A 23,406-nucleotide genomic window follows, 5' to 3' on the forward strand; every position below is an offset into this window, starting at 1 on the left:
GACCAGACTCTCCAGGTAAACCCTTGAACAGCCAAGGAAACCCATCAAAAGGTTTCCTGCCAGACAGAATTCTGTTGTAGACCGCCCCTTCTCTGATGTATGTATGATGTATTGGGGGGTGGTCTTGGGCTGCGGGGTGGCAATTTAAAGTCTATATAAGGCCTTGCACACCATTGTTCTGGGTTCCTCCTCCCTTCTGCGTGTGGTGAGTGAAGACCCTGTTGCAACAGTTGAATAAAGATCAGGCTTACTAGCTGCTTTGCTTCTCAATATTCTCTGGCTGGCCTCTGTTATTTTCTCCTACCAATAGGGAACCCACTTAAGGACTCTATACGGGCTCTTGGATACCCCATAAGGGAAAAGGAGCAGGTTTTTCTTAAAACAGACATAAAACATTTTTGTTCAGACAAGCCTATCCGGGCATAGATAACGTTGCCATGTGTTTTAATCTCTTGCTAGCTGTCTTAAATTAGCTTGCTAAAGCTTTTTAAGTACCTGTTTAGAACTGACTTTTATCTTTATTGTTTGTAAATCACTTATTGAGGATTTTGTTATGATGGAATGGTATTTAAATCATGTGAAATAAAATAAAAGCAACGTAAGCCAGAATAAAATTAAGGGGAGGGAACCTCACTGAAAACAGATGAAACGAAGGAATACAATATCCACATTAACCTTTGCTCTGTGCTTTTTAAAGAATGTGTATACTTTTTCTGGGAAAGCATGTGAAACAGAGCAAACATAAATCTGTGAAGAGCCCAACTGCTGTTTGCTGTGATTATTCAGCAGTAAAACACAGGTTTTCCCGGGGAAAATACTGGGATTAAAAAAAACCCAAGCCCAACCACCACTCAAGAGATGGAGCTTCAAATCCCAGACCTGTGCTTAGAAACACCAAAGTGTGGATGAGCCCTAAATGAGTGGCTTCAAACCACGGTTCCCTCGGTGTCAGTCCCATAAATTCATCCCCAGAACCCCCTACCTCACCCCATAAAAAGCATGATTCACAACAGCAGTTTGGACAACTAGCTAAGGGAGATATTAACACGACAAAAATTCAAAACGGCAACAATTGCACATCAATTCATAATCCCTTTTGAAAAAACTCTTTAGTTCAATTGCTTCAGCAAAATGGATGAACTTGCTCCACTTTTCTAAGTCTGATGGTCACTGACACCTCCAGTGCCCCCCCCCAATATATTGCCCCTCATTGCCTCTTAGCACCGCCTTGGGTAAGCCAAACACCCCACCCCGTGATGCTGCTGTTGCCCACTTTAGGAGCCACCAGACTAAAACTGTGTCCCAGATAGGCTTGTTGGAACACAGAAGTGTTTTTAAATGTGTCAATTCCCTCTTTGGTAAACAGGGGAAGGACAGCCTTGTGGGGAAATGGGGTCCTGCTGTTGTACCAGGGCAAAAGTCCAGGAGCCGGGCATGATGCCAGCGCAAGGCCGTGAAATGCCAGCTACTGAATGGATGCCAGGAGGTCTTAGAGTGCATTTGGCCGTGGAGTAAGAAGGCAGCTTTGCTCCATCCAACCAGGGTACAGTACATTAATACAGGTCTCTGGGAGGAGAAACAGCAGCAGACTTTGTGTATGGGGTGGGGAAGAATAGTTTTATGTTCTGAAAGGGTAAAGAAACACCGCTAGTAGCTTATTATGATGATTATTTAGAGTGGAATCGAAGTCAGATGTAGAACTATTAAAGACAGTGGGTGGAAATAGCCCCAACTCACACAGGATTGTAAACCTTGTTTACAGTTCCAACTCAGAGTAGGCCTCTTGGAATTAACTGCAGAACTGCAGCGCTGGAAGGTTAAGTCCCAAGCATATAGGGAAGTATTTGATGTTGTATTCTGTTTTTAATATTCTGTTGGGAGCCACCCAGAGTGGCTGGGGAAACCCAGCCAGATGGACAGGGTATGTATAAATAAATAAATATAACAAATATAATAATAATAATGAGGGACGCCGGTGGTGCTGTGGGTTAAACCACAGAGCCTAGGGCTTGCCGATCAGAAGGTCAGTGGTTCGAATCCCCGCGAAGGGGTGAGCTCCCGTTGCTCGGTCCCTGCTCCTGCCCACCCAGCAGTTCAAAAGCACATCAACGTGCAAGTAGATAAATAGGTACCACTCTGGCGGGAAGGTAAACGGCGTTTCCATGCGCTGCTCTGGTTCGCCAGAAGCGGCTTAGTCATGCTGGCCACATGACTGCTCCCTCGGCCAATAAAGAGAGATGAGCGCCGCAACCCCAGAGTCGGCCACGACTGGACCTAATGGTCAGGGGTCCCCATACCTTTACTAATAATAATAATAATAATAATAATAATAATAATATTCTAGTCCAACCCCTGCAGTTTAGGAATCACAGCTCAAGAACCCCTGACAGATGGCTCCAGTGAATCATTGCACTGTAGCGTTGCAAGGGTCCTCCGAAGTTATCTAGTCTAACCCCCTGCGATCCAGGAATGGAAGCTAACTTAGGTCTGGTCATTTGGATGAATCTGCTCTGCATGGTAATGAAGCCGGAGGCAACCAGCAGAACCGGGAATTATTGTCAGGGACTTCTTTGCCCAGATTTTTTTTTTAAGCGGCAACGCAGTTGGGGGGGGGGGGAGAGCCAAATAAGTCGACCGTGCAGCTCAGCCTTCGTCAGCCAGGCGGACTACGGCTCCCATAGCTCCCAGTTGCCACCATCTGATGGGCACCGCTCTGGAGATTACGCGCGCCGGGAGGAGCGCACAGGGCGGGGTGGGGTGGGGTGGTGCGGAGAGCTTTACTCCCGGGAAGGCGTGCAGGGCTGGGCCGGCGTCATCCGGCTCCTGACCAGAATGGAACCGGCTCCATGTTCCTTACAGTCCTTTGGGGGCTTCCACGCCCGTGGAACAACCAACCAACCAAACAAACGCATCTCGCCTTTTCCTTTCCAAGCTGCAGCGCCTACGAAAGGGGTGTGCGTGTTCCACGTGATTAACAGCATCAACAACTCATCTGCGTAATATGCAAATGAAGGAAGTGGATCAGGGCACTTTGGCAAGGGATCTTGCTTTACTCCTTCCTTCCCCCCGCGTCTCCCTCCGTCTCCGCTTGCAAGGCGTCCGGAGGCCGGAGGGGCGCGTGGTGCCGCGGGCATGGACCTCTCGGGGTGCAGTCCAGAGGCGAGGGAGACAGACGAGGGGTGTGTGTGTGAAAGGGTGCCAACCCTAGCCACGCCCCTTCCTGTGGAATTTTTCTGGATCTGGGGAAGGAGGGGGAAGGAGGGGGAAGGAGGGGAGAGATGCGCAACATATAAGCAGCAGCCGCAGCGTTAGACCGCATCAGCAGCTCTCGGAGAGGGTGAAAGCGGCGTCGCACCGGATTCGAGTTGGTGAGTGAGTGCGCGCCGGAGCTTCGACCCCTTTACTCAGAAGCTCAGTCGGTAAAGCAGGAGACGCTTAATCTCCGGCTCGTGCGTTCGAGCCCCACTTTGATTCCTGCGTGGCTGGGGGTTGGACTAGATGACCCTTGGGTCCCTTCCAACTCGACTAGGATTCTGTGTGCGTCCGAAAGGAGAACACACAGAATAGCTGTCAGACCCTTGTCCAGCTAGCTCAGTATTGTCTGCACAGACTCAGCAGTAGCTGTCCAGGATTTCAGGCAGGAATCTGTCCCTCCCGGCTGGAGATGGCAGCGGGGGATTGAACCCGGGACCTTCGGCAAGCAAGGCAGAAGCTCTGCCCCTGAGCTACGGCCCTTGCATAAATTCCGCCCGGAATCGTCTCCTGGGGATGGGCGCAAGGCAAGCGCGGTGACGCGTGGCTCCGTGCGCCCTGGGCACAGCGCTGGGCGCTTTTGGAAAGACGCGTCGTAGCTCCAGTCCTGGCCTGCTGGTTGGCGCACGTGGTGATACACACCCCCTGGATGCAACGGGGGAGGGAGGGAGGGACGGAGGCTGCCCCCAGAAGCGCCCCGGAGAGTAGCAGCAGCGGCAGTCATCTGCCCGCCCCCCTCCCGCAAGGAGTGCTATATCCGCGGGATATCCGCGCCAGCTTAGTTGGGCATCACTGTGAGAGGCCGCCGCCCACGCGCTTCCAAATCTCCTGGAGGAGGGAGAGAGTGAAGAAGTATGTTGTGGCCCCCCCCATCAGGAAAGAGGGAGTCAGAAAGGGCACTTTGCACCTGCTCAGAAGCGGTCTTCCTTCTATTGCGGAGGTCAGGACCCCTCTGCAACTCAGAAGAACCCCTTTTGTTAAGGGCGGTTGGGTGGGGTCGCCAATTGAAGCCTCCAGCTGCAGAGGCAGTCTACCTTTCAGCGTCAGGTGCTGGGAGAGGATGGAGGGGGGTGGGCTCTTGCTTTCTGGTGAGGGATTCCCATTGGACAACAGTGAAGATGCAGGATGCTCACGCTGATCAAATAGGGCTGCTTTGGTTTTCCTGTGCTTTGATACCCTGAGATGTAATTGGGAGCTGGGAGAGAGGCCTGTTTTTCTCTAAAAAGCCCACTAACAAACATCAGAAGAGCCTGGCTGCTGGATCAGGCCAGAACTGGGCCCTGCATCTTTCTCTCACAGCAGCCAGCCCCGATGCCTCTTCTGGGAAACCCCAAAGCAGGAGCTGAGTGCGAGAGCAAAACTCTCCCCACTTGCAAAACTCTCCCCACTTGGTATTATTCGGAAGCCACAAACAGGTAGGAGGAGCCTGGCCATTGTGGCTAGTGGCGTTTTCCCCCGTTGCCATGGCGATAGGGTGATGGTGCTGAGGAGAAGGACACCCTTAGGTGGGGGCAGAGTTTCTAATGGCTTAGGGTTGGAAGATTCAGGAAAGTCCTTCTTCAGGCAGTGCATAGTTAAACTACGGAACTCCCTGCCACAGGAAACAGTGACGGCCACCAACTCGGATGGCTTTAAAAGAGGATTAGACAAGGAGAAGATGGCTCTGCTCTTTCAAGTAGCAATGCTTCTGAATACCAGTTCCTGGAAAGGGGAGGGGAGTTCCAGCAGGAGGGGAGAGTTGGTCTTGTGTTCAAATCCTCCTGGCTGACTCCCCGTGGGGGCATCTGCTTAGCCCCTGTGGGAGCAGGATTCTGGATCGGATGAGCCACTGGCCTGATCCACAAAGGCTCTTCTTATGTTCTTACATTCCCGGGATGGGCAGAAAAGAGGAACAGCTTAAGCCAACCCTCTTTCCTAATCGGAAAACAAGCCAGCGCTGCTTGCAGGAGGACTTTGGATGTTGGGACAAGAAGTTCAGAACAGCTTGTCCCTCCCTTTGCCGCCCACATTTCCTGAACCTGCCGCTTCCCTTTAGATCTTCCATTCTGGGACAGACGTTTGCACTCTGCAACCTCCAGACGGAGGCACGCCCCATGAAATGAGCTGGGGTTTCGGAAACGCGATATGCGTGTGGGAGAGGGTCACTGGGTCGGGAAGCATTTGGCGGGGGTGCCGAATGGCCTTGGCTCCTTGCCATCTCCCTGCACTCCATGGCCTCTGTCCCAGTGCCATGTGACTTCACATGCGTCAGCTGAGAAGACTTTGGTCCTGGGAAAGTGTGTGTGTGTGTGTGTGTGTGTGTGTGTGTGTTCTCTCTCAAGAGGAACATATCTCTCAAGCACACACATACACACCAGTCTGATAACGGGTTTGAGAGATGCTTTTGCCTTCTCGAGGACGGGGTCTAAGACCCTGGGCTGGATCCGACTCAAGAGTACACCCACTGTGATTAACGGAGCCAGCTAACAGCAAACTGACCGTTTCGTGTCATTGATCTAGTCTGGTGCAATGCCCTGCCAACAGAGACCCAGCGGACGCCTTTTAAATGGATTTTCTATTCTGCCAGGATTATGTGGGCAATTAGGAATAAATCCAAACCGATGGATTTAAACAGGGCTATTTTTCTAGAAAAAGAGGTGCCAGAACTCTCTGTGAATGCCTCCCTTGTTCTCTTAGCATGTCAGTGGCACACCCCCTTGTGAACTGAGTTCCTGTTACTTCCGGCTGAAAAATAGCCTTAATTTATTTATTATTTTATTTGTTTATTGAATTTTCTATACCGCCCTTCACCTGGGGGTCTCGGGGCGGTTCACAGAAAAGATCACAATATATAAAATCAAAATAAAAACAATAACCCAATAACAACCCCCCCCAAAAAAAGAGCCACATTTTAGAAGGGTTATCGCATGTTGATCAGGTCGACCAAAGGCCTGGTTAAAAAGGAACATCCAAAACGCTCCTTTGCAACGTTAAAAAGGAACATCAAGGAAGGAGATTATGACTAAACATCAGGAAGAACTTTCTGGCAGTAAGAGCCGTTCAATAGGGAAACCACCTCCCACGGGAAGTTGTGGACTCTCCTATAGGGTTTAGCTAGAATGACCTACAAGCTCCCTTCCAATTCTATGATTCATAGAACAGAGTAGATTAGAATTGGACTAATCATTGACCTGCAACACTCAAGCCCAGCTTTTTTAGATTCCCCCTCCCTGGTTACAGCCGTGATTATTCTGCGTTGCCCTTTTTCTGAACTTCTCCAAACTGTGGGTGGTGAATCTCACTCATGGTTTAATAATATACACAAACCTTCCCTGGATATTTTATCCCCCCCCCCTGCTTGTTGCTTGGCTGAAGTTCGTCATCTGAAATCTAAGGCTGCCTAGGTTTATAGCCACACACACAAAACCAATCTGGGAACTGTAGTTTATTCCCTGCGGAGCTACAGTTCCCAGACCCTGTGCAAAAAGGAACTTGGCACCTGTAGTTTTTCCTTTGCAGAGTTACAATCTCCAGTACCTTTAACAAAAAGAATCATGCGGACTGTAGTATATTAGTTTTTGGGAGGTCTATTTTAAGTGTATGGTGTTCCCACTGCTTGAGAACCTAGCTAGTGACTCCCTGTAAATCTCTAAACATCCTTTCTCTTCTCTCCAGTTACAGAGTGCAGGGTCCTCTTGAAATCCAGCAAAGATGTGGATGCTGTCGCCCCCTTCTGGTGAGTCTCAAATATAGCTCCGTTTCCCACTCACTCTTCCTGGGCTGCTTCTTACTCATGGATGGTTTTTGATGGGTGGAATATCCTTGCCCACCCCCCCTCCCCTGCTTGGGAACCAGAGAGGAAGGAAAATTCCAAATGTTATTTCAAAAAACGTAGCTTTGTGACTTGATTTGAATTGTTCTGGCAACCCCCGTGCTGAGGAATGCTTCCCCACGGAGGCGCTTCGGACCCCTTTGTTGCACTGCGTCTTATGCTGAAGACTGCTCCTCTTTACCCTGGCCTCGACACACGAAACACACGCACTGTATCAGAAGACAGCCTGCAAACTGTTCTCAGCTGATTTCAGCGTTCGGGTTGCATCTTGATAGCTCAGTTGGTTAGAGCATGGAGCTGAGAACACCAAGGTTGTAGGCTAAATCCCTGTAAAGGGATCCTTTATGGCAGGCGGGTGGCCTAGATCAGAGCTCTCCAAACTTTCCATGTTGGTGACACACCTTTTAGCCAGGCATCATTTTGCGACAGAGTAATTCAGCTTTGCAGGGACGCAGGTGGCGCTGTGGGTTAAACCACAGAGCCTAGGGCTTGCCGATCAGAAGGTTGGCGGTTCGAATCCCCGCGACGGGGTGAGCTCCCATTGCTCGGTCCCTGCTCTTGCCAACCTAGCAGTTTGAAAGCACGTCAAAGTGCAAGTAGATAAATAGGTACCACTCCGGCGGGAAGGTAAACAGCGTTTCCGTGCACTGCTCTGGTTTGCCACAAGCGGCTTAGTCATGCTGGCCACATGACCTGGAAGCTGTACGCCGGCTCCCTCGGCCAATAAAGCGAGATGAGTGCCACAGCCCCAGAGTCGGTCATGACCAGACCTAACGGTCAGGGGTCCCTTTACCGTTACCTAATTTGGTTTTGCTAGCAAAGTTAAACTAACCCCTTTGCAGCCCTGGGAGGAATGCGGGGTGCCTTTGTGCGACACACCTACACACTGCAGCTGACACACTAGTGGTGCTGTGGTCTAAATGACTGAGCCTCTTGGGCTTGCCCATCGGAAGGTTGGCTGTTCGAATCCCCGCGACGGGGTGAGCTCCCCTTGCTCTGTCCCATCTCCTGCCAACCTAGCAATTCAAAAGCACGCCGGTGCAAGTAGATAAATAGGTACCGCTGTGGTGGGAAGGTAAACGGTGTTTCCGTGCGGTCTGGTTCCCGTCACGGTGTCCCGTTGCACCAGGAGCGGTTTAGTCCTGCTGGCCACATGACTCAGAAAGCTGTCTGTGCACAAACACCGGCTCCCTTGGCTTGAAAGTGAGATGAGCGCCGCAAACCCATAGTCACCTTTGACTGGACTTAACCGTCCAGGGGTCCTTGACCTTTTAACTAATGTGTCACAACACACAGTTTGGAAAACTCTGGGCTAGATGATACCAGATGCTTTTCTTTTGGGAATTTTAGGGACAGAACTACCTAAATTTATAGAAATTTATTTATGTATACTACTACAGCAGCAAGAATGCTACTTGCCCCAAAGTGGAAAGAAGCAGAAGTCCCAGTAAAGGAAGAATGGATACAAAAACTTATGGAATATGCAGAAATGGCAAAAGTTACCAGAAGAATAAGAAATCAAGATAGCAAACTTTTTATAAAAGAATAGAAATGGTTTATTGAATATTTACAGATAAAACAGATAAAAACATTGGCAGGATTATTGTAATGACCTGCAGTTTTATAAGAGTATTTATTTACAGCATATAATTAAATGAGCAAGTTAAATGAACTAAAGGCAGCCCTCTTTAGGGAAGCTTTTAATGTTTAATAGGTTATTGTATTTTAATATTCTGTTGGAAGCCGCCCAGAGTGGCTGGGGAAACCCAGCCAGATCGGCGGGGTATAAATAAATTATTATTATTATTATTATTATTATTATTATTATTATTATTATTATTATTATTTGGATATGCAGAAGGTATTAAAAAATAAATTTAAGGAATTGCAGAAAGCGGGGGAAGGAAGTCAAATTTTGAAATGTTAAATTGATTGTAAAACTAATGAAATGTATAAATTTGAAAAGTATAAATAAAAAACTCAAAAAAGAGAGAGAAAGTGAAATCTCCAGGATATTAGGTTGTAGCCCTACTCAGAGCAGACCCATTGAAATTAACAGACACAGCTGACTTGGGCCCATTAAATATATTTATGACTCCCAGGCTGAGGATCCACCATATGTCCTTAAAAAATCAGCACCCTTTAGATGCCAGTATCAAAGGCCGGTGCCATCAGTTTGTTGTGAATACCATTTACAGCCAATCCGTTTTGGGTGTCTCCCACATTCCCAAGAAGGCAGAAGGGTCAAGTGGTTGCAGATATCTGTGAAACAACCGTTCCTCTCTGGTTCCTCTCCCTTCCGCTCTGTCCTTGGAGGTTTTCCACGGAGCTCTCTGGTCCCAGGCACAACCCGTTCTTCTGAGCTTCGACAAATCGGAACTGACTTAATTATGATTATTTTCTACGACTCTTTCATTACTTCAACGGCCATCAGCCCCCTGTGCATAGTATAAGTACAGAAACCTGCCTCAAATGGCAGGAGTTGGGATCCAGTTTGCCGAGGAAAACTGGCTACGCTTATATATTTGTTGCTCAGAAAAATCCTAGAGCTCCGGCAGAATTCACGCCTGCTGTGATCCGGTTTGCCTGAGGTTGTGTGAATAATAATAATAGCATGTGGGTGGATTTTTGCTTTTTTGAGTTTGCTCCACTGTAGTTATAAATAAGCAGAATGGTGAAGCATTTGGGGGAAGGGGGCATTTGAACTGTGGTCCAAAACAGTAGGAGGACATTGGGGAAGACTGGACTGCAAGGTTTAAAGGAAGGCAGGATACTGTGTCTGTTTGGGAGGTGGGGTGGCAACGGAATTTGGGGAGGGATCTTATGGCGAGGAAACAGGGATGGAGACTAAGCGTTGCCAGACCTCCACATCTGACCTGAAACCTCCAGGGATGCCTAGCCCCCTCCAGGCGGCAGGTTCAGGGCTTGAAATCTCCAGGTGGGTGAGAGAGGCTTTTATATTATATTAAGAAGTCTGTTTATGTAGCCTGCAAGCTTCAGCCCAGCAGGAGCTGGCTACAAATTATAGCATAGATATTTGGGCAGGTGTGTGTGTGTGTGTGTGTGTGTGTGTGTGTCTGTGTCTGCCCATGTCCTCTCCCAATTAACCTCCATCTCTCGGGCCTGCCCCTGTGACATCACTGCCCTCCTGTGTCCCAATTAACCTCCGTCTCCAAGGGATGCCTCTCTCCTGTGATATCACCAGGGGATGTCCCTAGGTCTCAGGTTTGGGCCCTGAAATCGCAGGGTTTGGGATGCTGCTGACAACCCTAATTGTGACCATGAACTACACAAAGGTCCTTCTGTTCATCTGGGCAATGCCAAAGGATTCCCCCACTTGCCTTGCGTATCTCGAGATCGGTCTTCAGATCATCCAGTGGCCGAGTCAGACTCACATGATGCTGCCTTAGACTGAGTCACAGCCTTGGCCCATCTAGGCTAGTATTGTCCACACACTGACTGGCAAGACGCTCTCCAGCAGTTTCAGGCTGGAGATGCTGCTGGGGAACGGAAGCTGGGAGCTTCTGCAAGCCAAGCAGATGCTCTACCACTGAGCCAGGGCCTGAGTCCCAAACAGAGGGAAAGGAAAGGGCTGTAGCCCAGTTGCAGATCACCTGCTTGGAATGCAGAATGTCTCCGGTGCAGTCCTCAGCAGCATCTGCAAGGAGGTCTGGGAGTGTCCCCCTGCCTGCCTCAAAATGTGTGGACTCTGTTTTTACGGAGCACTGCACAGTAGCACCCTCTACATAAAGCCCGGGTGTTGCTGGACTACAAATCCCATCTGCCTGGCCAGTTGTCAGGGATGATGGGAGTTGTAGTGCACCAATGCGTGCTCAAGATCTTGAAGCTCTGCCAGTCGATACCTGGGAAAGCCAGCTGGTTGTAAATGCAACAGAGACCCGGCCAGCCCTTGCAAACTATTATGGGATGGGCATTATGAGAAGCGGGTATGTTGTAACACTGATGTCCTTCCCAGCACCCTCTCCTTTGGTATCTGCCACCTTCTGCATCCGCTGCCACCCATGAACTGCCTACAAGGACTGCTCCATATTTGCAGCCAAGTACCAGAAGCAGCAGGGACGCGGGTGGCGCTGTGGGTAAAACCTCAGCGCCTAGGACTTGCCGATCGTATGGTCGGCGGTTCGAATCCCCACGGCAGGGTGCGCTCTCGTCGTTCGGTCCCAGCGCCTGCCAACCTAGCAGTTTGAAAGCACCCCCGGGTGCAAGTAGATAAATAGGGACCGCTTACCAGCGGGAAGGTAAACAGCGTTCCGTGTGCTGCGCTGGCTCGCCAGATGCAGCTTGTCACGCTGGCCACATGACCCGGAAGTGTCTGCAGACAGCGCTGGCTCCCGGCCTATAGAGTGAGATGAGCGCACAACCCTAGAGTCTGGCAAGACTGGCCCGTACGGGCAGGGGCACCTTTACCTTTTTACCAGAAGCAGCAAAGTCCCCCCCCCCCAAGGCCCTCACTGGTCCGCTTTCCATCCAAATTCAAGAGCAGCTTTCTGTTCCTTTTGCCAAAAATGTTCAGCCAGCATTAAGTCTGTGGAGAGATGGGGGGAATCCAGATTTACGGGTATGACACAAACAGGGTTTATTAATTGCCTGTTGCATTGTTATCCAGTGAAACCGGGGCTGGGGACATTGCAAATGGGAGCCACGGGTATGTCTTCAACTTGCCAACCTTTGAGTTTTATCTGCAGCTGATAAATCTCTGTGTGGAACTGACATCTCTTAACTGCGAAGGCACAAAGTCCTCTGGTTTCAGGTAAAATACCTGTGGCCTGCCTTATTGTTTGGGGGCAAGGCACAGATATTTGGGGACACCGACTCTCTCCCAGTGATGGTGTGAAAACAGTCGCTGTTATCCGTCCCTGGCTGGAGCGGTGGACTCAGTAATTCTCTCCAAGTTCACAATGCAAGTACTTGCAAGTTCTGAAGTGAGGAAAGTGTACTTGAAAATGTTTTCAGCTGTGTGATGTAAACACAGTGGTACCTTGATTCTCAAACTTAATCCGTTCCGGAAGTCCGTTCCAAAACCAAAGTGTTCCAAAACCAAGGCACGCTTTCCCATAGAAAGTAATGCAAAATGGATTAATCCGTTCCAGACTTTTAAAAACAACCCCTAAAACAGCCATTTAACATGAATTTTACTATCTAACGAGACCATGGATCCATAAAATGAAAGCAATAATCAATATACTGTACTATAAAAGAAATAAGACAGTATTGTAGATGATAAAAATGAAAAATATTTTTTTTCCTTACCTGCACTGATGATAGTCATTGTTTGGATGGGGGGTTTTATCCATTTCCGCAGTCAATCAATCAATCAGTAGCTGAACTGGGTTCCACACAGTCACAAAAACAAATGCACCAAAAAAGCCTCAAAAAATAAATAGCAAAAACAGAAGCGCCAAACTTAATCCATTCCGGAAGTCTGTTTGACTTCCAAAATGTTTGAAAACCAAGGCGCAGCTTCTGATTGGTGCAGGCGCCCCAGAAACAATAGCCGACAGCCGTATCGGATGTTCGGCTTTCCAAAAACGTTCGTAAACCGGAACACTTACTTTCGGGTTTTCGGCATTTGAGACCCAAGGCATTTGAGAACTAAAGTACCACTGTATAGAAATCAGTCCCTTCGGTGGGAGCACCAATCTAGTTACTGCTGGGTAGTGCTCTCAAGTGAGGAAGAGTATGCTCAATCTAAAGTCCGTCACTAAAAAAACACCCTCATTTTGGATGGCGGGCTCTATACCAATCAATCACTGTTATTCAAGAGTCTGAACTGTTGGTTTTAGAAGAAAGGAAGGGGAGAAAGAATGAGGTGGTTGTTAACTTAAGCACACACGCAATTGCTGCCCCAACGATCAGTTCAGCTCTTGAATGAGCAAAATGCATTTCTGGGTTTTTTGCATTGGGTAGAGTTTGGAGTTGGGACGCGGGTGGCGCTGTGGGTTAAAGCACAGAGCCTAGGACTTGCCGATCAGAAGGTCGGCAGTTCGAATCCCCATGACGGGGTGAGCTCCCGTTGCTCTGTCCCTGCTCCTGCCAACCTAGCAGTTCGAAAGCACATCAAAGTGCAAGTAGATAAATAGGTACCGCTCCGGCGGGAAGGTAAACGGCGTTTCCGTGCGTTGCTCTGGTTCGCCAGAAGCGGCTTAGTCACACTGGCCACATGACCCGGAAGCTGTACGCCAGCTCCCTCGGCCAATAAAGCGAGATGAGCGCCGCAACTCCAGAGTCTGCCATGACTGGACCTAATGGTCAGGGGTCCCTTTACCTTTACCTAAAGTTCGGAGAGGGGCATCTTTACAGGGGTTGGACTAGATGCCCACTGTTTTTCCTTCCAACTCTACCATTCCATGATTCTGACGGGTGTTTTTTGATCATGGCGGTTTGGTGGGTGCCCAGCGGTGGCAGAGGGATGGGCTCAAGCAGTTGTGTGTGTGCCTGTGTGTGTGCCTGTGTGTGTGTGTGTGTGTGTGTGTGAACCCAGGTTTCACATTCCTGGGTGATTTTTTTAAAAATTTATTTTTTTCGGGGTTGCTCTGATCTGCTGTTTTCTTTCAGATGAAGAATCTCGCGAACTTTCCGGGATTTGGAAACGCGACAAGGGCAGGGTGCAAAACATGCTAGTAGGACATGTCCCTTCTCACACTTTCTCAAGAGTAGACCTTTCCCCCTTGGGGCTATGATAAACTATAATCTATTTTTAGTGTTAGCGAGTAGGGCTGTTAGTTTGCTGTTGTTGTTTTTTATGAATTGTGAGCGGGGCTGGTCTTTATGTTTAAAATTGGGTGGGGAAAGAATGAGAAGAGAAGCATCACTAAGAACAAGATGCTTTTGGGATCGTCACAGCGCTGGGAGACAAAAGCTAACGGGAGGGGCTGAGCTATACCTTTGCATGTGGGCTGCTGTTCGCTTCCTTCTGTGCTGATACCTCATCTTCTGCAAAACCTAAAATGCCTCTTACTGTGTTTGGTATAAATCCAGCTTGGTACCATTTTGGGGTGCGGGGATCCCACTTCCAGATTTTGCCTGCATGGTTCTGCAGTTCTGCAAAGCACCTTGCCACTGCGGGCTTTTAAAGGCTTCCCTGGGTTGGGAGGCAGTAGATGCATCCAGGAAGCAAGATTCACTGGCACGATGTTTGCTAACCAGGGTTAAGGCTGAAGACTCACCTGGCCCAGCAGTTAGGGAGGGGAGGTATACCCTAAAGCTGTACAAAGTTCTTGGCAGGCTGTACTTATGGGTTCCCCCCACCCCAAAAGCATGGAGGGGAAAACACAACTTAATGCGTGCCCAATCTCACAGGGGTGGCATGGAGGTGATGCAAGCATGGAGGGAGGTTGAGCATGCCTTAACAGTGCATGTTAATCTATGGAACTCTTTCCCACATGAGCCAACGATTGCCCCAACATAGAGGGCTTAAAAAATATTAGACAAACTGCAAGTGGGGAGAGGGCTCGGGTGCTCGGATTTTACTTACCCCCTGTCCTGATCCAGCAGGCTCTTCTCCTGCACTAATGGGAGCCAACACCAGGGGGTGCTGCTGGGATCATCCGCCACCCTCCAAATGGCCAGTGTTTTGGAGGCTGCCCAGTGGCAGGAGCCAAACACCCGTTGACTTTTCCTCCTTCTGCTGCCTTTTGGGGCTTACGGAAAATCTCCCTTTCAAACTGAGAACAAAGCGTTAACTTTAAAGTCCAGGTAGATCTCGATCTCTCTCTTACAATTTTGCAAATTGTAGGGTGATGATGATGATGATGATATATTTATAACCCAGCCACTCTGGGCCGCTCCCAACAGATAAAACAGAATAAAACATCAAACATTAAAAACCTCCCAGTACAGGACTGCCTTCAGATGTCCTTTAAAATGTCAGGTAGTTGTTTATTTCCCTGACATCTGACGGGAGGGCGTTCCACAGGGCGGGAGCCACCACCGAGAAGCATAGCTGTCAAACTTGTTCCTTTTTTTAAGGGAAATTCCCTTATTCCAAATAGGATTCCTCGCAAGAAACGGGAAAAGTTGACAGCTATGCGAAGAAGGCCCTCTGCCTGGTTCCCTGTAAGCTCACTTCTCACAGGGAGGGAACCGCCAGAAGGCCCTCGGAGCTGGACCTCAGTGTCCAGGCTGAACGATGGGGGTGGAGAAGCTACTTCAGGTATACTGGGCCGAGGCTGTTTAGGGCTTTAAAGGTCAGCACCAACACTTTGAATTATGCCTGGAAACGTACTGGGAGCCAATGCAGATCTCTCAGGACCGGCGGCCACTCCCAGCCACCAGTCTAGCTGCTGCATTCTGGATTAGTTGTAGTTTCCAAGTCACCTTCAAAGGTAGCTCCGCATAGAGTGCATTGCAGTAGTCCAAGCAGGAGATAACCAGATCATGCACCACTCTGGCCAGACAGTCTGCGGGCAGGTAGGGTCTCAGCCTGCGTACCAGATGGAGCTGGTAGACAGCTGCCCTGGACACAGAATTGACCTTCACCTCCATGGACAGCTGAGAGTCCAAAATGACTCCCAGGCTGTGCGCCTAGTCCTTCAGGGGCACAGTTACCCCATTCAGGACCAGGGAGTTCTCCACCCCCGCCCACCCCCTGTCCCCCCAAAACAGTACTTCTGTCTTGTCAGGTTTCAACCTCAATCTGTTAGCCGCCATCCATCCTCCAGTCACCTCCAGGCACTCACACAAGTAGGTCTGGCCCTCTCTTCCCAAAAAGCATAAATTCTGGAGTGGTGATCTGCCCGGTCACCCCTCCACTCAGCTCCCATTGGCCGCTTCCCAACATTCCCCTTAAGGGATTGGCGGAGGGCAGATGGGATGGAACTTTAATGCACCTGATTTTAACGCCTGCCCCTCTTAGGGGATGTATGCTCAGCACATAGGGAACATCTCTTGCTCACTCCTTCCTCTGCCGTCTTCCAGGTATATTCCAACACACCAAGAAGCTGTTCCTGAGTGATCAGGCCGGACGGGCGCAGGCTCTGGAGTTCCTGCGCCGGAATGTTGCCAACTCCATCTCTATGGCCAACCTGGTGATGGGTCTCTCGTCTGTCCTTTGCAGTCTGAATGGGTAAGCCAGACCCTGGGCTTTTCCTCCAACATTTCTCCTGTGAAACTAGGGGTGTCTATTCTACGGGTGGCGCTGTGGGTTAAACCACAGAGCCTAGGGCTTGCCGATCAGAAGGTTGGCAGTTTGAATCCCCACGACGGGGTGAGCTCCCGTTGTTCGGTCCCTGCTCCTGCCAACCTAGCAGTTCGAAAGCACGCCAAAGTGCAAGTAGATAAATAGGTACCGCTCTGGCAGGAAGGTAAACAGTGTTTCCGTGCGCTGCTCTGGTTCGCCAGAAGTGGCTTAGTCATACTGGCCACATGACCCGGAAGCTGTCTGCGGACAAACGCTGACTCCCTCGGCCAGTGAGATGAGTGCCGCAACCCCAGAGTCATCTGTGACTGGACCTAACAGTCAGGGGTACCTTTACCTTTACCTATTCTACAACAACAACAACAATAGCCCACTCATCTGACTGTGTTGCCCTAGCCACTCTGGGAGGCTTCTGTAGTAAAAAAAACCCCTGCTCCTTTTCCTATCCAAGAGCCCAAGGCATTGAACATTAAAAAAACTTCCCTATACAGGGCTGGCTTCAGATATCTTCTAAAGGTTTTATGGTTAGTTATCTCCTTGACTCAGGGGCCGGGGGGGAGGGGCATAACTCCATACCCTCCAACATTTTCCCGATTTAAATAGGCAAATGCGGGACATTCCAGGATCAAATCAGAAACCAGGATGGTTTCTGTCAATCCGGGACTGTCCCTTGGAAAATAGGGACATTTGAGGGTCTGCCTTCATCCACACAGGGTCATGCGTCACGGCGCAGGAGGTAGGGCCATGGTCGAAGACACTTTGATAGGCCCTGATCCCCTCCTCATGCGCTTGACCGCTCCTTCACTCGCTTGGCGGCTTTGGGAACATTGAGGCTGCTCAGCAGGGCAGCCGTGGCAATGTGTAACAGGACTCTCCCGTCTCTTCCCCCACCAGGCAATATAATTATGCATGCTGGCTGGTCCTGATCGGATTTTTGCTTGACCTTGCGGACGGCGCCGTTGCCAGGCAGCTGAATGCTTGTTCCGCACTGGGTAAGTACCTCCTTGCGAAAGCCTCCACGCTCCGGCCTTGGACCTGCGTTGCTTAGCAAGCTCACAAGCGCTCATCCGGAAGATCTCATCTGATCAGATAGTTAGGCAGGATGGCATTTGCTCGCACAAGATGTGCCAAAAAGAGGATTATAGAAAAAAATTTCCAAGGAGGAAAAAACTAGCAATGGCTGCTCTCCACCAGCGATAAATCAGACAGGCACTCTCCCTGCTAAGTTTCGGGTGCCAGGTCAAAACAAGCCTCATTGCAGAAAGCTTTTGAATGTCTCCACTGGGACTGTTACAGGTGCCACACATCACTCGTTCCATAAGATATCCATCTTCTACTTTGGAACTCCCTGCCTCTTGACCTCAGGCAGGCTTAAAACATTTATGTTTAGCCAAGCATACCCAGACATTTAGGGACACGGGTGGTGCTGTGGGTTAAACCACAGAGTCTAGGACTTGCCGATCAGAAGGTCAACGTTTCGAATCCCCGTGACGGGATGAGCTCCCGTTGCTCGGTCCCTGCTCCTGCCTACCCAGCAGTTCAAAGTGCAAGTAGATAAATAGGTACCGCTCCGACAGGAAGGTAAACAGCGTTTCCGTGCGCTGCTCTGGTTCGCCAGAAGCGGCTTAGTCATGCTGGCCACATGACCCGGAAGCTGTATGCCAGCTCCCTCGGCCAATAAAGCGAGATGAGCGCCACAACCCCAGAGTCGGCCATGACTGGACCTAACGGTCAGGGGTCCTTTTACCTTTACCTTTTACCTAGACATTTAGAAAGCTGGGGTGTCTTTGAATCTGGCTTTTAGCTTATCAGTTATTGCAATTATTTTTTGAACCATTCACACTGTTGGGTTTTTGGTTTTTTTTATACTGATCGTGTCATCGTTTTATTCTTCTTGCAAAGTGCTTTGAGATTATGCTTTGTTTGTACAATCAAGTGGTATGTAACTTTTATGAAATAAGTACGTTTCTGATGTTTCGAGCTCTGTTTTAAATCTTGTATATTGTATGTTTTAGGGTTTTAGGGATTATTATTATTATTTACTGTAAGCCGCTTTGAGGCACAGAATGGAAAACACAAATTCCTTAAAGAAATAAATACGCTGCCCTCTGTCGAAGGCAGTATGCTAGGAATCACAAGTGGGGAGACAGCCATCGCTTTCAGGCCCGCTCGGTTTCCCCTTCCGATACTGTGCTCTTTATTTTGGGCTGGTGCCTTTATGCATTTTCTAGATATATAACTGTATTTTTTAATTATTCTGGTACCCCTTCCTGGGACTTTTTTTGGAAGGTGGTGGGGCCACCAATATTTATTTATTGTTATTCATCACATTTACATCCCAGCTTCTGCTCCAGTGAGCCCAAGATGGCGCACACAGCTCTCCCCATTTTATCCTCCCAACAACCTTGCGAGGTGGGTTAGTCTGAGGCACAGGAACTGGCCCCTCAGTGACCTTTATGGCTGCATGGGGGATTTTGAACCCTGGTCCACCCAGGTCCTAATCCAGCAGCCTAACCACCACGTCACACCGGCTCTCGTTGTTATGTACTGAAGTTCTCACCCTGGGCCAGCAGGGGGATACTGTAGATAGTTTTCACTCAGGTCCGCATATGCAAATAAGGAATTGAAAGTGATGTTCAGTGATTGGATAGTTACAGAAAGTTGTTACTGTTGCTTTGTAGTTGAGCTCTATATAAGCAGGCTGGCTGAACCCTTCAGTTCAGTTCTGTTCTGGCCTGTGAGTAAACAAGAGCTGTTTGAAGAATCGCTGTGTCGCCTGATATGTTCACCCACGACTTAACACTCGTAATAAATTAAACCTTCGAGTTTGATGCCCTCCAGGGGGCCATAATGGAGAAACGTCACTACGTATTTCGGCCTCTACAGAGTGCCCATCTTGTCTCCTGCCCAGGACTAACTAGCACCCATCTTTGACATTCTGTAGGTGCCAAGCTGGACGATTTTGCTGATTTCACTTCATTTGGGCTGGCCACCGCCCTTCTCCTGCAAGCCCACGGGATCCTTGACGGCCTTCTGGTGATCGTGTACGTCTTGGCTGTGTTCACGCGCCTGTGTTTCTTCTCTAGCGGTGAGTCCACAGCTGTGGAGATAACACAGCCCCGTTAAGTTTGGCTGCAGGGGTCATATTCACTAGTTCCATATATTCAAGCAGTTTAACTTGCCACTCCTCTTTTGATGGGATTTTATATTCTTTTCCGCCCTTGGCAGTCAGCATCCTCACTGCTGTTGCGTACAAAAAATATATATTCATTTTCTCTCTAGGAATGCCTGGTGCCATAATACCTAAGAGGAAGGCTTCGGGCTTTTTGATAAACTTCATTTGAAACAGTTTTTTTAATTCATTATATATAAGTTCCCAAAAGCTCTTTATTTATTTTTTTGCAACCCCACCACATGTGGTACATTGTTCCCTCTTAACTCTCTACACCTCCAGCATAAATTTGAGTTGGTTTTGTACATTTTGGCCAATTTGCTAGGAGTGATCTACCATCCGAATAGCATCTTCATAAAGTTTTCTTTTACAGTAAAACAAGCCATAAATTTCAGTTCCCTTCTCCATAAATTTTCCCATTCCGCCATCTGTATGTTATATCCAGGGTTTGATGAGGCTCTAAGCTACTGAAGGTAATGGGACTCCAGCTGTCCTTTGTCAACAACAAATTTTCACTGTTTTTGTGTTGAATATATGCTACAGTGGTGCCTCGCAAGACGAGAAGAATCCGTTCTGTGATTCTCTTCGTCTAGCGGTTTTTTCGGTTTTTTCGTCTTGCGAAGCAAGCCCATTGACAGATTAGCGCTATTAGCAGCTTATCTGCTGATCGGATCAGCTGATAAGCGGCTTAGCGGCTTAGAAAAAAGGGGGGAGGGGAAAAAACCCGCAGGAACTCACAAGACATTGTCGTCTTGTGAAGCAAACCCATAGGAAATTCGTCTAGCGAAGCACCTCCAAAACGGAAAACTCTTTCGTCTAGCAAGTTTTCCGTCTTGCGAGGCCTTCGTCTTGCGGGGCACCACTGTATATGGTAATTTATGGACCTAATAGGTATCTAAAGCCATTTTATTTGGTTTTTATCTTATATTTTGGATATGTACATCCATTTTCCCCCCTTTAATTTTTTGGGGGGCTCCCAAGAGAGTGGGGCCCTAAGCTATAATTTGTTAAGCTTATATGTAAATCCGGCAATGGTTATATCCAAAGTCCTTTGCCCACTGCACCATAACCGATTTTACTTCTTCTTCTTTTATTTCCCGTCTAACAATAATAGCCTGTACATTCTGGAAAGTAATTTGTCTTTATTTTTTAATAGACCTTTCTCTTAATTCTGATAGTTCCGTCACAAAACCATTTTTTTAAATCTACCTTAAAGATGTTGTTCAATTGGTGGTATTGTAACCAGTCTTGATTTTTGTCCTCTGCACATTAGTTTTGCATGTTTCTGCTTTGGCGCATCCACACAAACAGTTCGCTCCGAGTCAACTCACCACCTCTCTTTCCTCTCGTCTCCCTAGGGATGCCGTTCATGTACCGGGGGCTGCCCTGCCCGTACGGAGCATCTGTTCTGGCCGCCACCTACCTCCTGACAGGAGGCAACCTGCTGGTGATGCGTATCATCGCCATGGTGATGATCCTCTTCATGGTGGACCAGGGCTTCTACCCTCATGACAAGGTGCTGGAATCTCAGCCCTGGAAGAAGGCCGTCTTCGCAGGAGGTGAGTGCAGAGCAGCGGGCCCCTTCAGCTCAAATAATGATACCCTCATGCTGTAATCTCTCTCTCTCGCTATCCATCTGTCTAAAGATAATAAACCTTTCTAAGATGGGTTCGTGCAGAAACATTGTCATTAGGCCACAGCAAAATGTTACCTTTGGGCTGGATGACTCTACAATTCTGCAATTCCATGATTCAGTTCAGCCTGAAAAGTATGGAGAACTTGCAATCCTTATACAGTCAAACCTCAGCTGTCGAACGAAATCCGTTCCGGAAGCCCCTTTGGCTTCCAAAATGTTTGACAACCAAGGCGTGACTTCCGATTGGTTGCAAGAGCTTCCCGCACTCAAATGGAAGCCGTGTCAGACGTTCGGCTTCCGAAAAAACATTCAAAAACCAGATCATTTACTTCTGGGTTTTTGAGGCGAAACGATTCAAAACGGAGCCGTTCAGGAACAGAGGTTTGACTGTAGAAATGATTTTTCCCTGCTTCTAGATTAACTTGCATGCTGGTAGCCTGGAAAGCCTTTGTCCAACGATCGTGGACAAATTGGTGTTTCTTTGGTTATTTTAAATCATGTATGGCTTCAATCTACATGCTTACTGTCGAAAGTCCTGGTGGGGAACCGTTGGCGGCAAATAGTCTAAAAAAACTGTATCAGAATAAATGAAATTTTAAAACCAAACATGCATTTTTCGTTTTTGCGGAAACAGAATTTCACGCTGAAAATCTTTTGTTGCTTGGGGTTAGGCTAGATGAGCCCTGGAAGTCCCTTCCAACTTTACAATTCTGAAATCTCTCTCTCTCTCTGGCATTGCAGGGATCTTGATGGTGATGTTCTCTGCCACCTACTTCGCCTCGCTCTACTACCTGCTTTGGTCCTCATCGTATATCTTCTTCCCAACTGCTCTATGGAGCCACAGAGTCTAACCTTGCTTGTGTGGTGTCATGCGTGGACGGACAGCGGCTTTTGCACCTCGCTGTGGGGCAACTGCCCGGTGGGGCCACCCCCTCCAGGACCCTAAATGCCTACCCAGCATTAATATCCACACATCGCTTAAAACCTTCCTAGAAACATTTCCACTGTCCTGATTAGGAACCGAACAACTGCGAGATCTCTGCCGTGGGGGTGGGATTTCTGCCCTGCGAAGGCTGGGCGTCTGGGGAACACAGTGAGTGATCTGGCTAACACTCCCAAGCCCCACTTTTGGTGTACATACGAATATACAGAGTCTTTACATATGTATATAGAAAAAGATTTACAATGAGTCCAGCTTTTGTAGATTTCTATTTTTTTAGTCCACAATTTTACTCGCTGGTGGTTTTTAAAGAACTTGGCCTCCAAATCTCGTCACCAGCTAACTTTTTCGACTAATCCAAGGATAGGTCCCTGCAGCCTCGCCAGAAAGTCTTATTTAAAGAGAGCATCTGGGTTTTCAGCGTACAAACTAGCTGGATTTGAAACCTTAAGTTGAGCGGGCTGGTGAAACACCGCAGAATCACTGCATGTGGGGTGAAAGCTGGCCCATGGGAGAAGGGGTGGTGATACCTCTCTTTACCTCCTGAAAGGCTTGGTGGTCAAAAATAAATTGAACCCATCCAATTACCTGTATGGATCCTAGATTTGCCTTTCTAAGATTGGGTGTATCAAATATTTCTGCCAGGGAGCACCGTCAATGTGGTTTTTTTTAATTGATTATATTACTGAAATATTTGGAAAACTTATTTCCTGCCCCCATTCCCCAGGGGATAATAATGGAAAGGGAGATGATTTGTGTTACTGGAAATGTACATTTGAAACAAGTTCTTTTGTTTTGGCACTTTTTTAAAAAATAAACTTTTAAAAACACAGTTTTTACTATCTGGCATTGTGTGAAAAGGGGTTTCTTTTGCGGTGGGGTGGAGCTGCAAGGGGAATGGAAGGTTTGGGGTGGGGAGAGACCCCCATATGGAGTAGTCTCCCAGAGAAGAGGCACCAGTTACATCAAGTGGGAAAAATGAAACTAGCTTGCTTCTGGAACCAATGATGATGATGATGATAATTATTCTGGGTGGCTCCCAACAGAATATTAAAAAGACGATAAAAGATCAAACATTAAAAACTTTACCTAAACAGGGCTGCTTTCAGATGTGTTCTAAAAGCCAGATAGTTGTTTATTTCCTTGACATCTGATGGGAGAGCGTTCTATAAGGTGGGTGCCACTACCAAGAAGGCCCTCGGTACCAAAAGATCTCGTATGGATTTAACAATCTGTCTCTGGAGCTGGTCTGAATAGACAGATAAAAAGGGAAAGCCAGAATGCGTGCGACAATTCGTAACGGCAGCATTCAGATCACGGATAATTTGAGTGGTACAAAGGATGTTCAAAAAAGAACGACAGGATTGGTCAGCAGGCCTAGATGGGGAGCAGGAAGAACTAAAGGAGCAGGATGGCTGGAAGATTTTCAGCTACGTAC

General features: G+C 48.3%; 1 protein-coding gene across 7 annotated transcripts; it reads left to right on the top strand.

The window, feature by feature from the left end:
* Positions 1–2,610: 2,610 nt before the first annotated feature.
* TMEM269 (transmembrane protein 269) lies at positions 2,611–22,800 on the top strand. Of its 7 annotated transcripts, none has more exons than XM_083514750.1 (9): positions 3,273–3,368; positions 6,907–6,967; positions 13,640–13,704; positions 14,576–14,779; positions 16,001–16,148; positions 17,115–17,212; positions 19,165–19,308; positions 20,751–20,951; positions 21,770–22,800. In XM_083514750.1, exons 5-9 carry the CDS (start codon positions 16,099–16,101, stop codon positions 21,877–21,879), a joined length of 603 nt encoding a protein of 200 aa, XP_083370876.1. In that variant the 5' UTR covers positions 3,273–3,368; positions 6,907–6,967; positions 13,640–13,704; positions 14,576–14,779; positions 16,001–16,098; the 3' UTR covers positions 21,880–22,800. The 7 variants fall into 7 exon arrangements, with proteins under 7 accessions (XP_083370872.1, XP_083370874.1, XP_083370877.1 ...); XM_083514749.1 differs by having other exon boundaries at positions 14,579–14,779; XM_083514748.1 differs by lacking the exon at positions 14,576–14,779 and having other exon boundaries at positions 2,778–3,368.
* The last annotated feature ends 606 nt before the right edge of the window (positions 22,801–23,406 follow it).

The sequence above is a fragment of the Podarcis liolepis genome, assembly GCF_965112155.1.
Source record: "Podarcis liolepis genome assembly, chromosome: 7".
In the NCBI taxonomy this organism is placed as follows: Eukaryota; Metazoa; Chordata; class Lepidosauria; order Squamata; family Lacertidae; genus Podarcis; species Podarcis liolepis.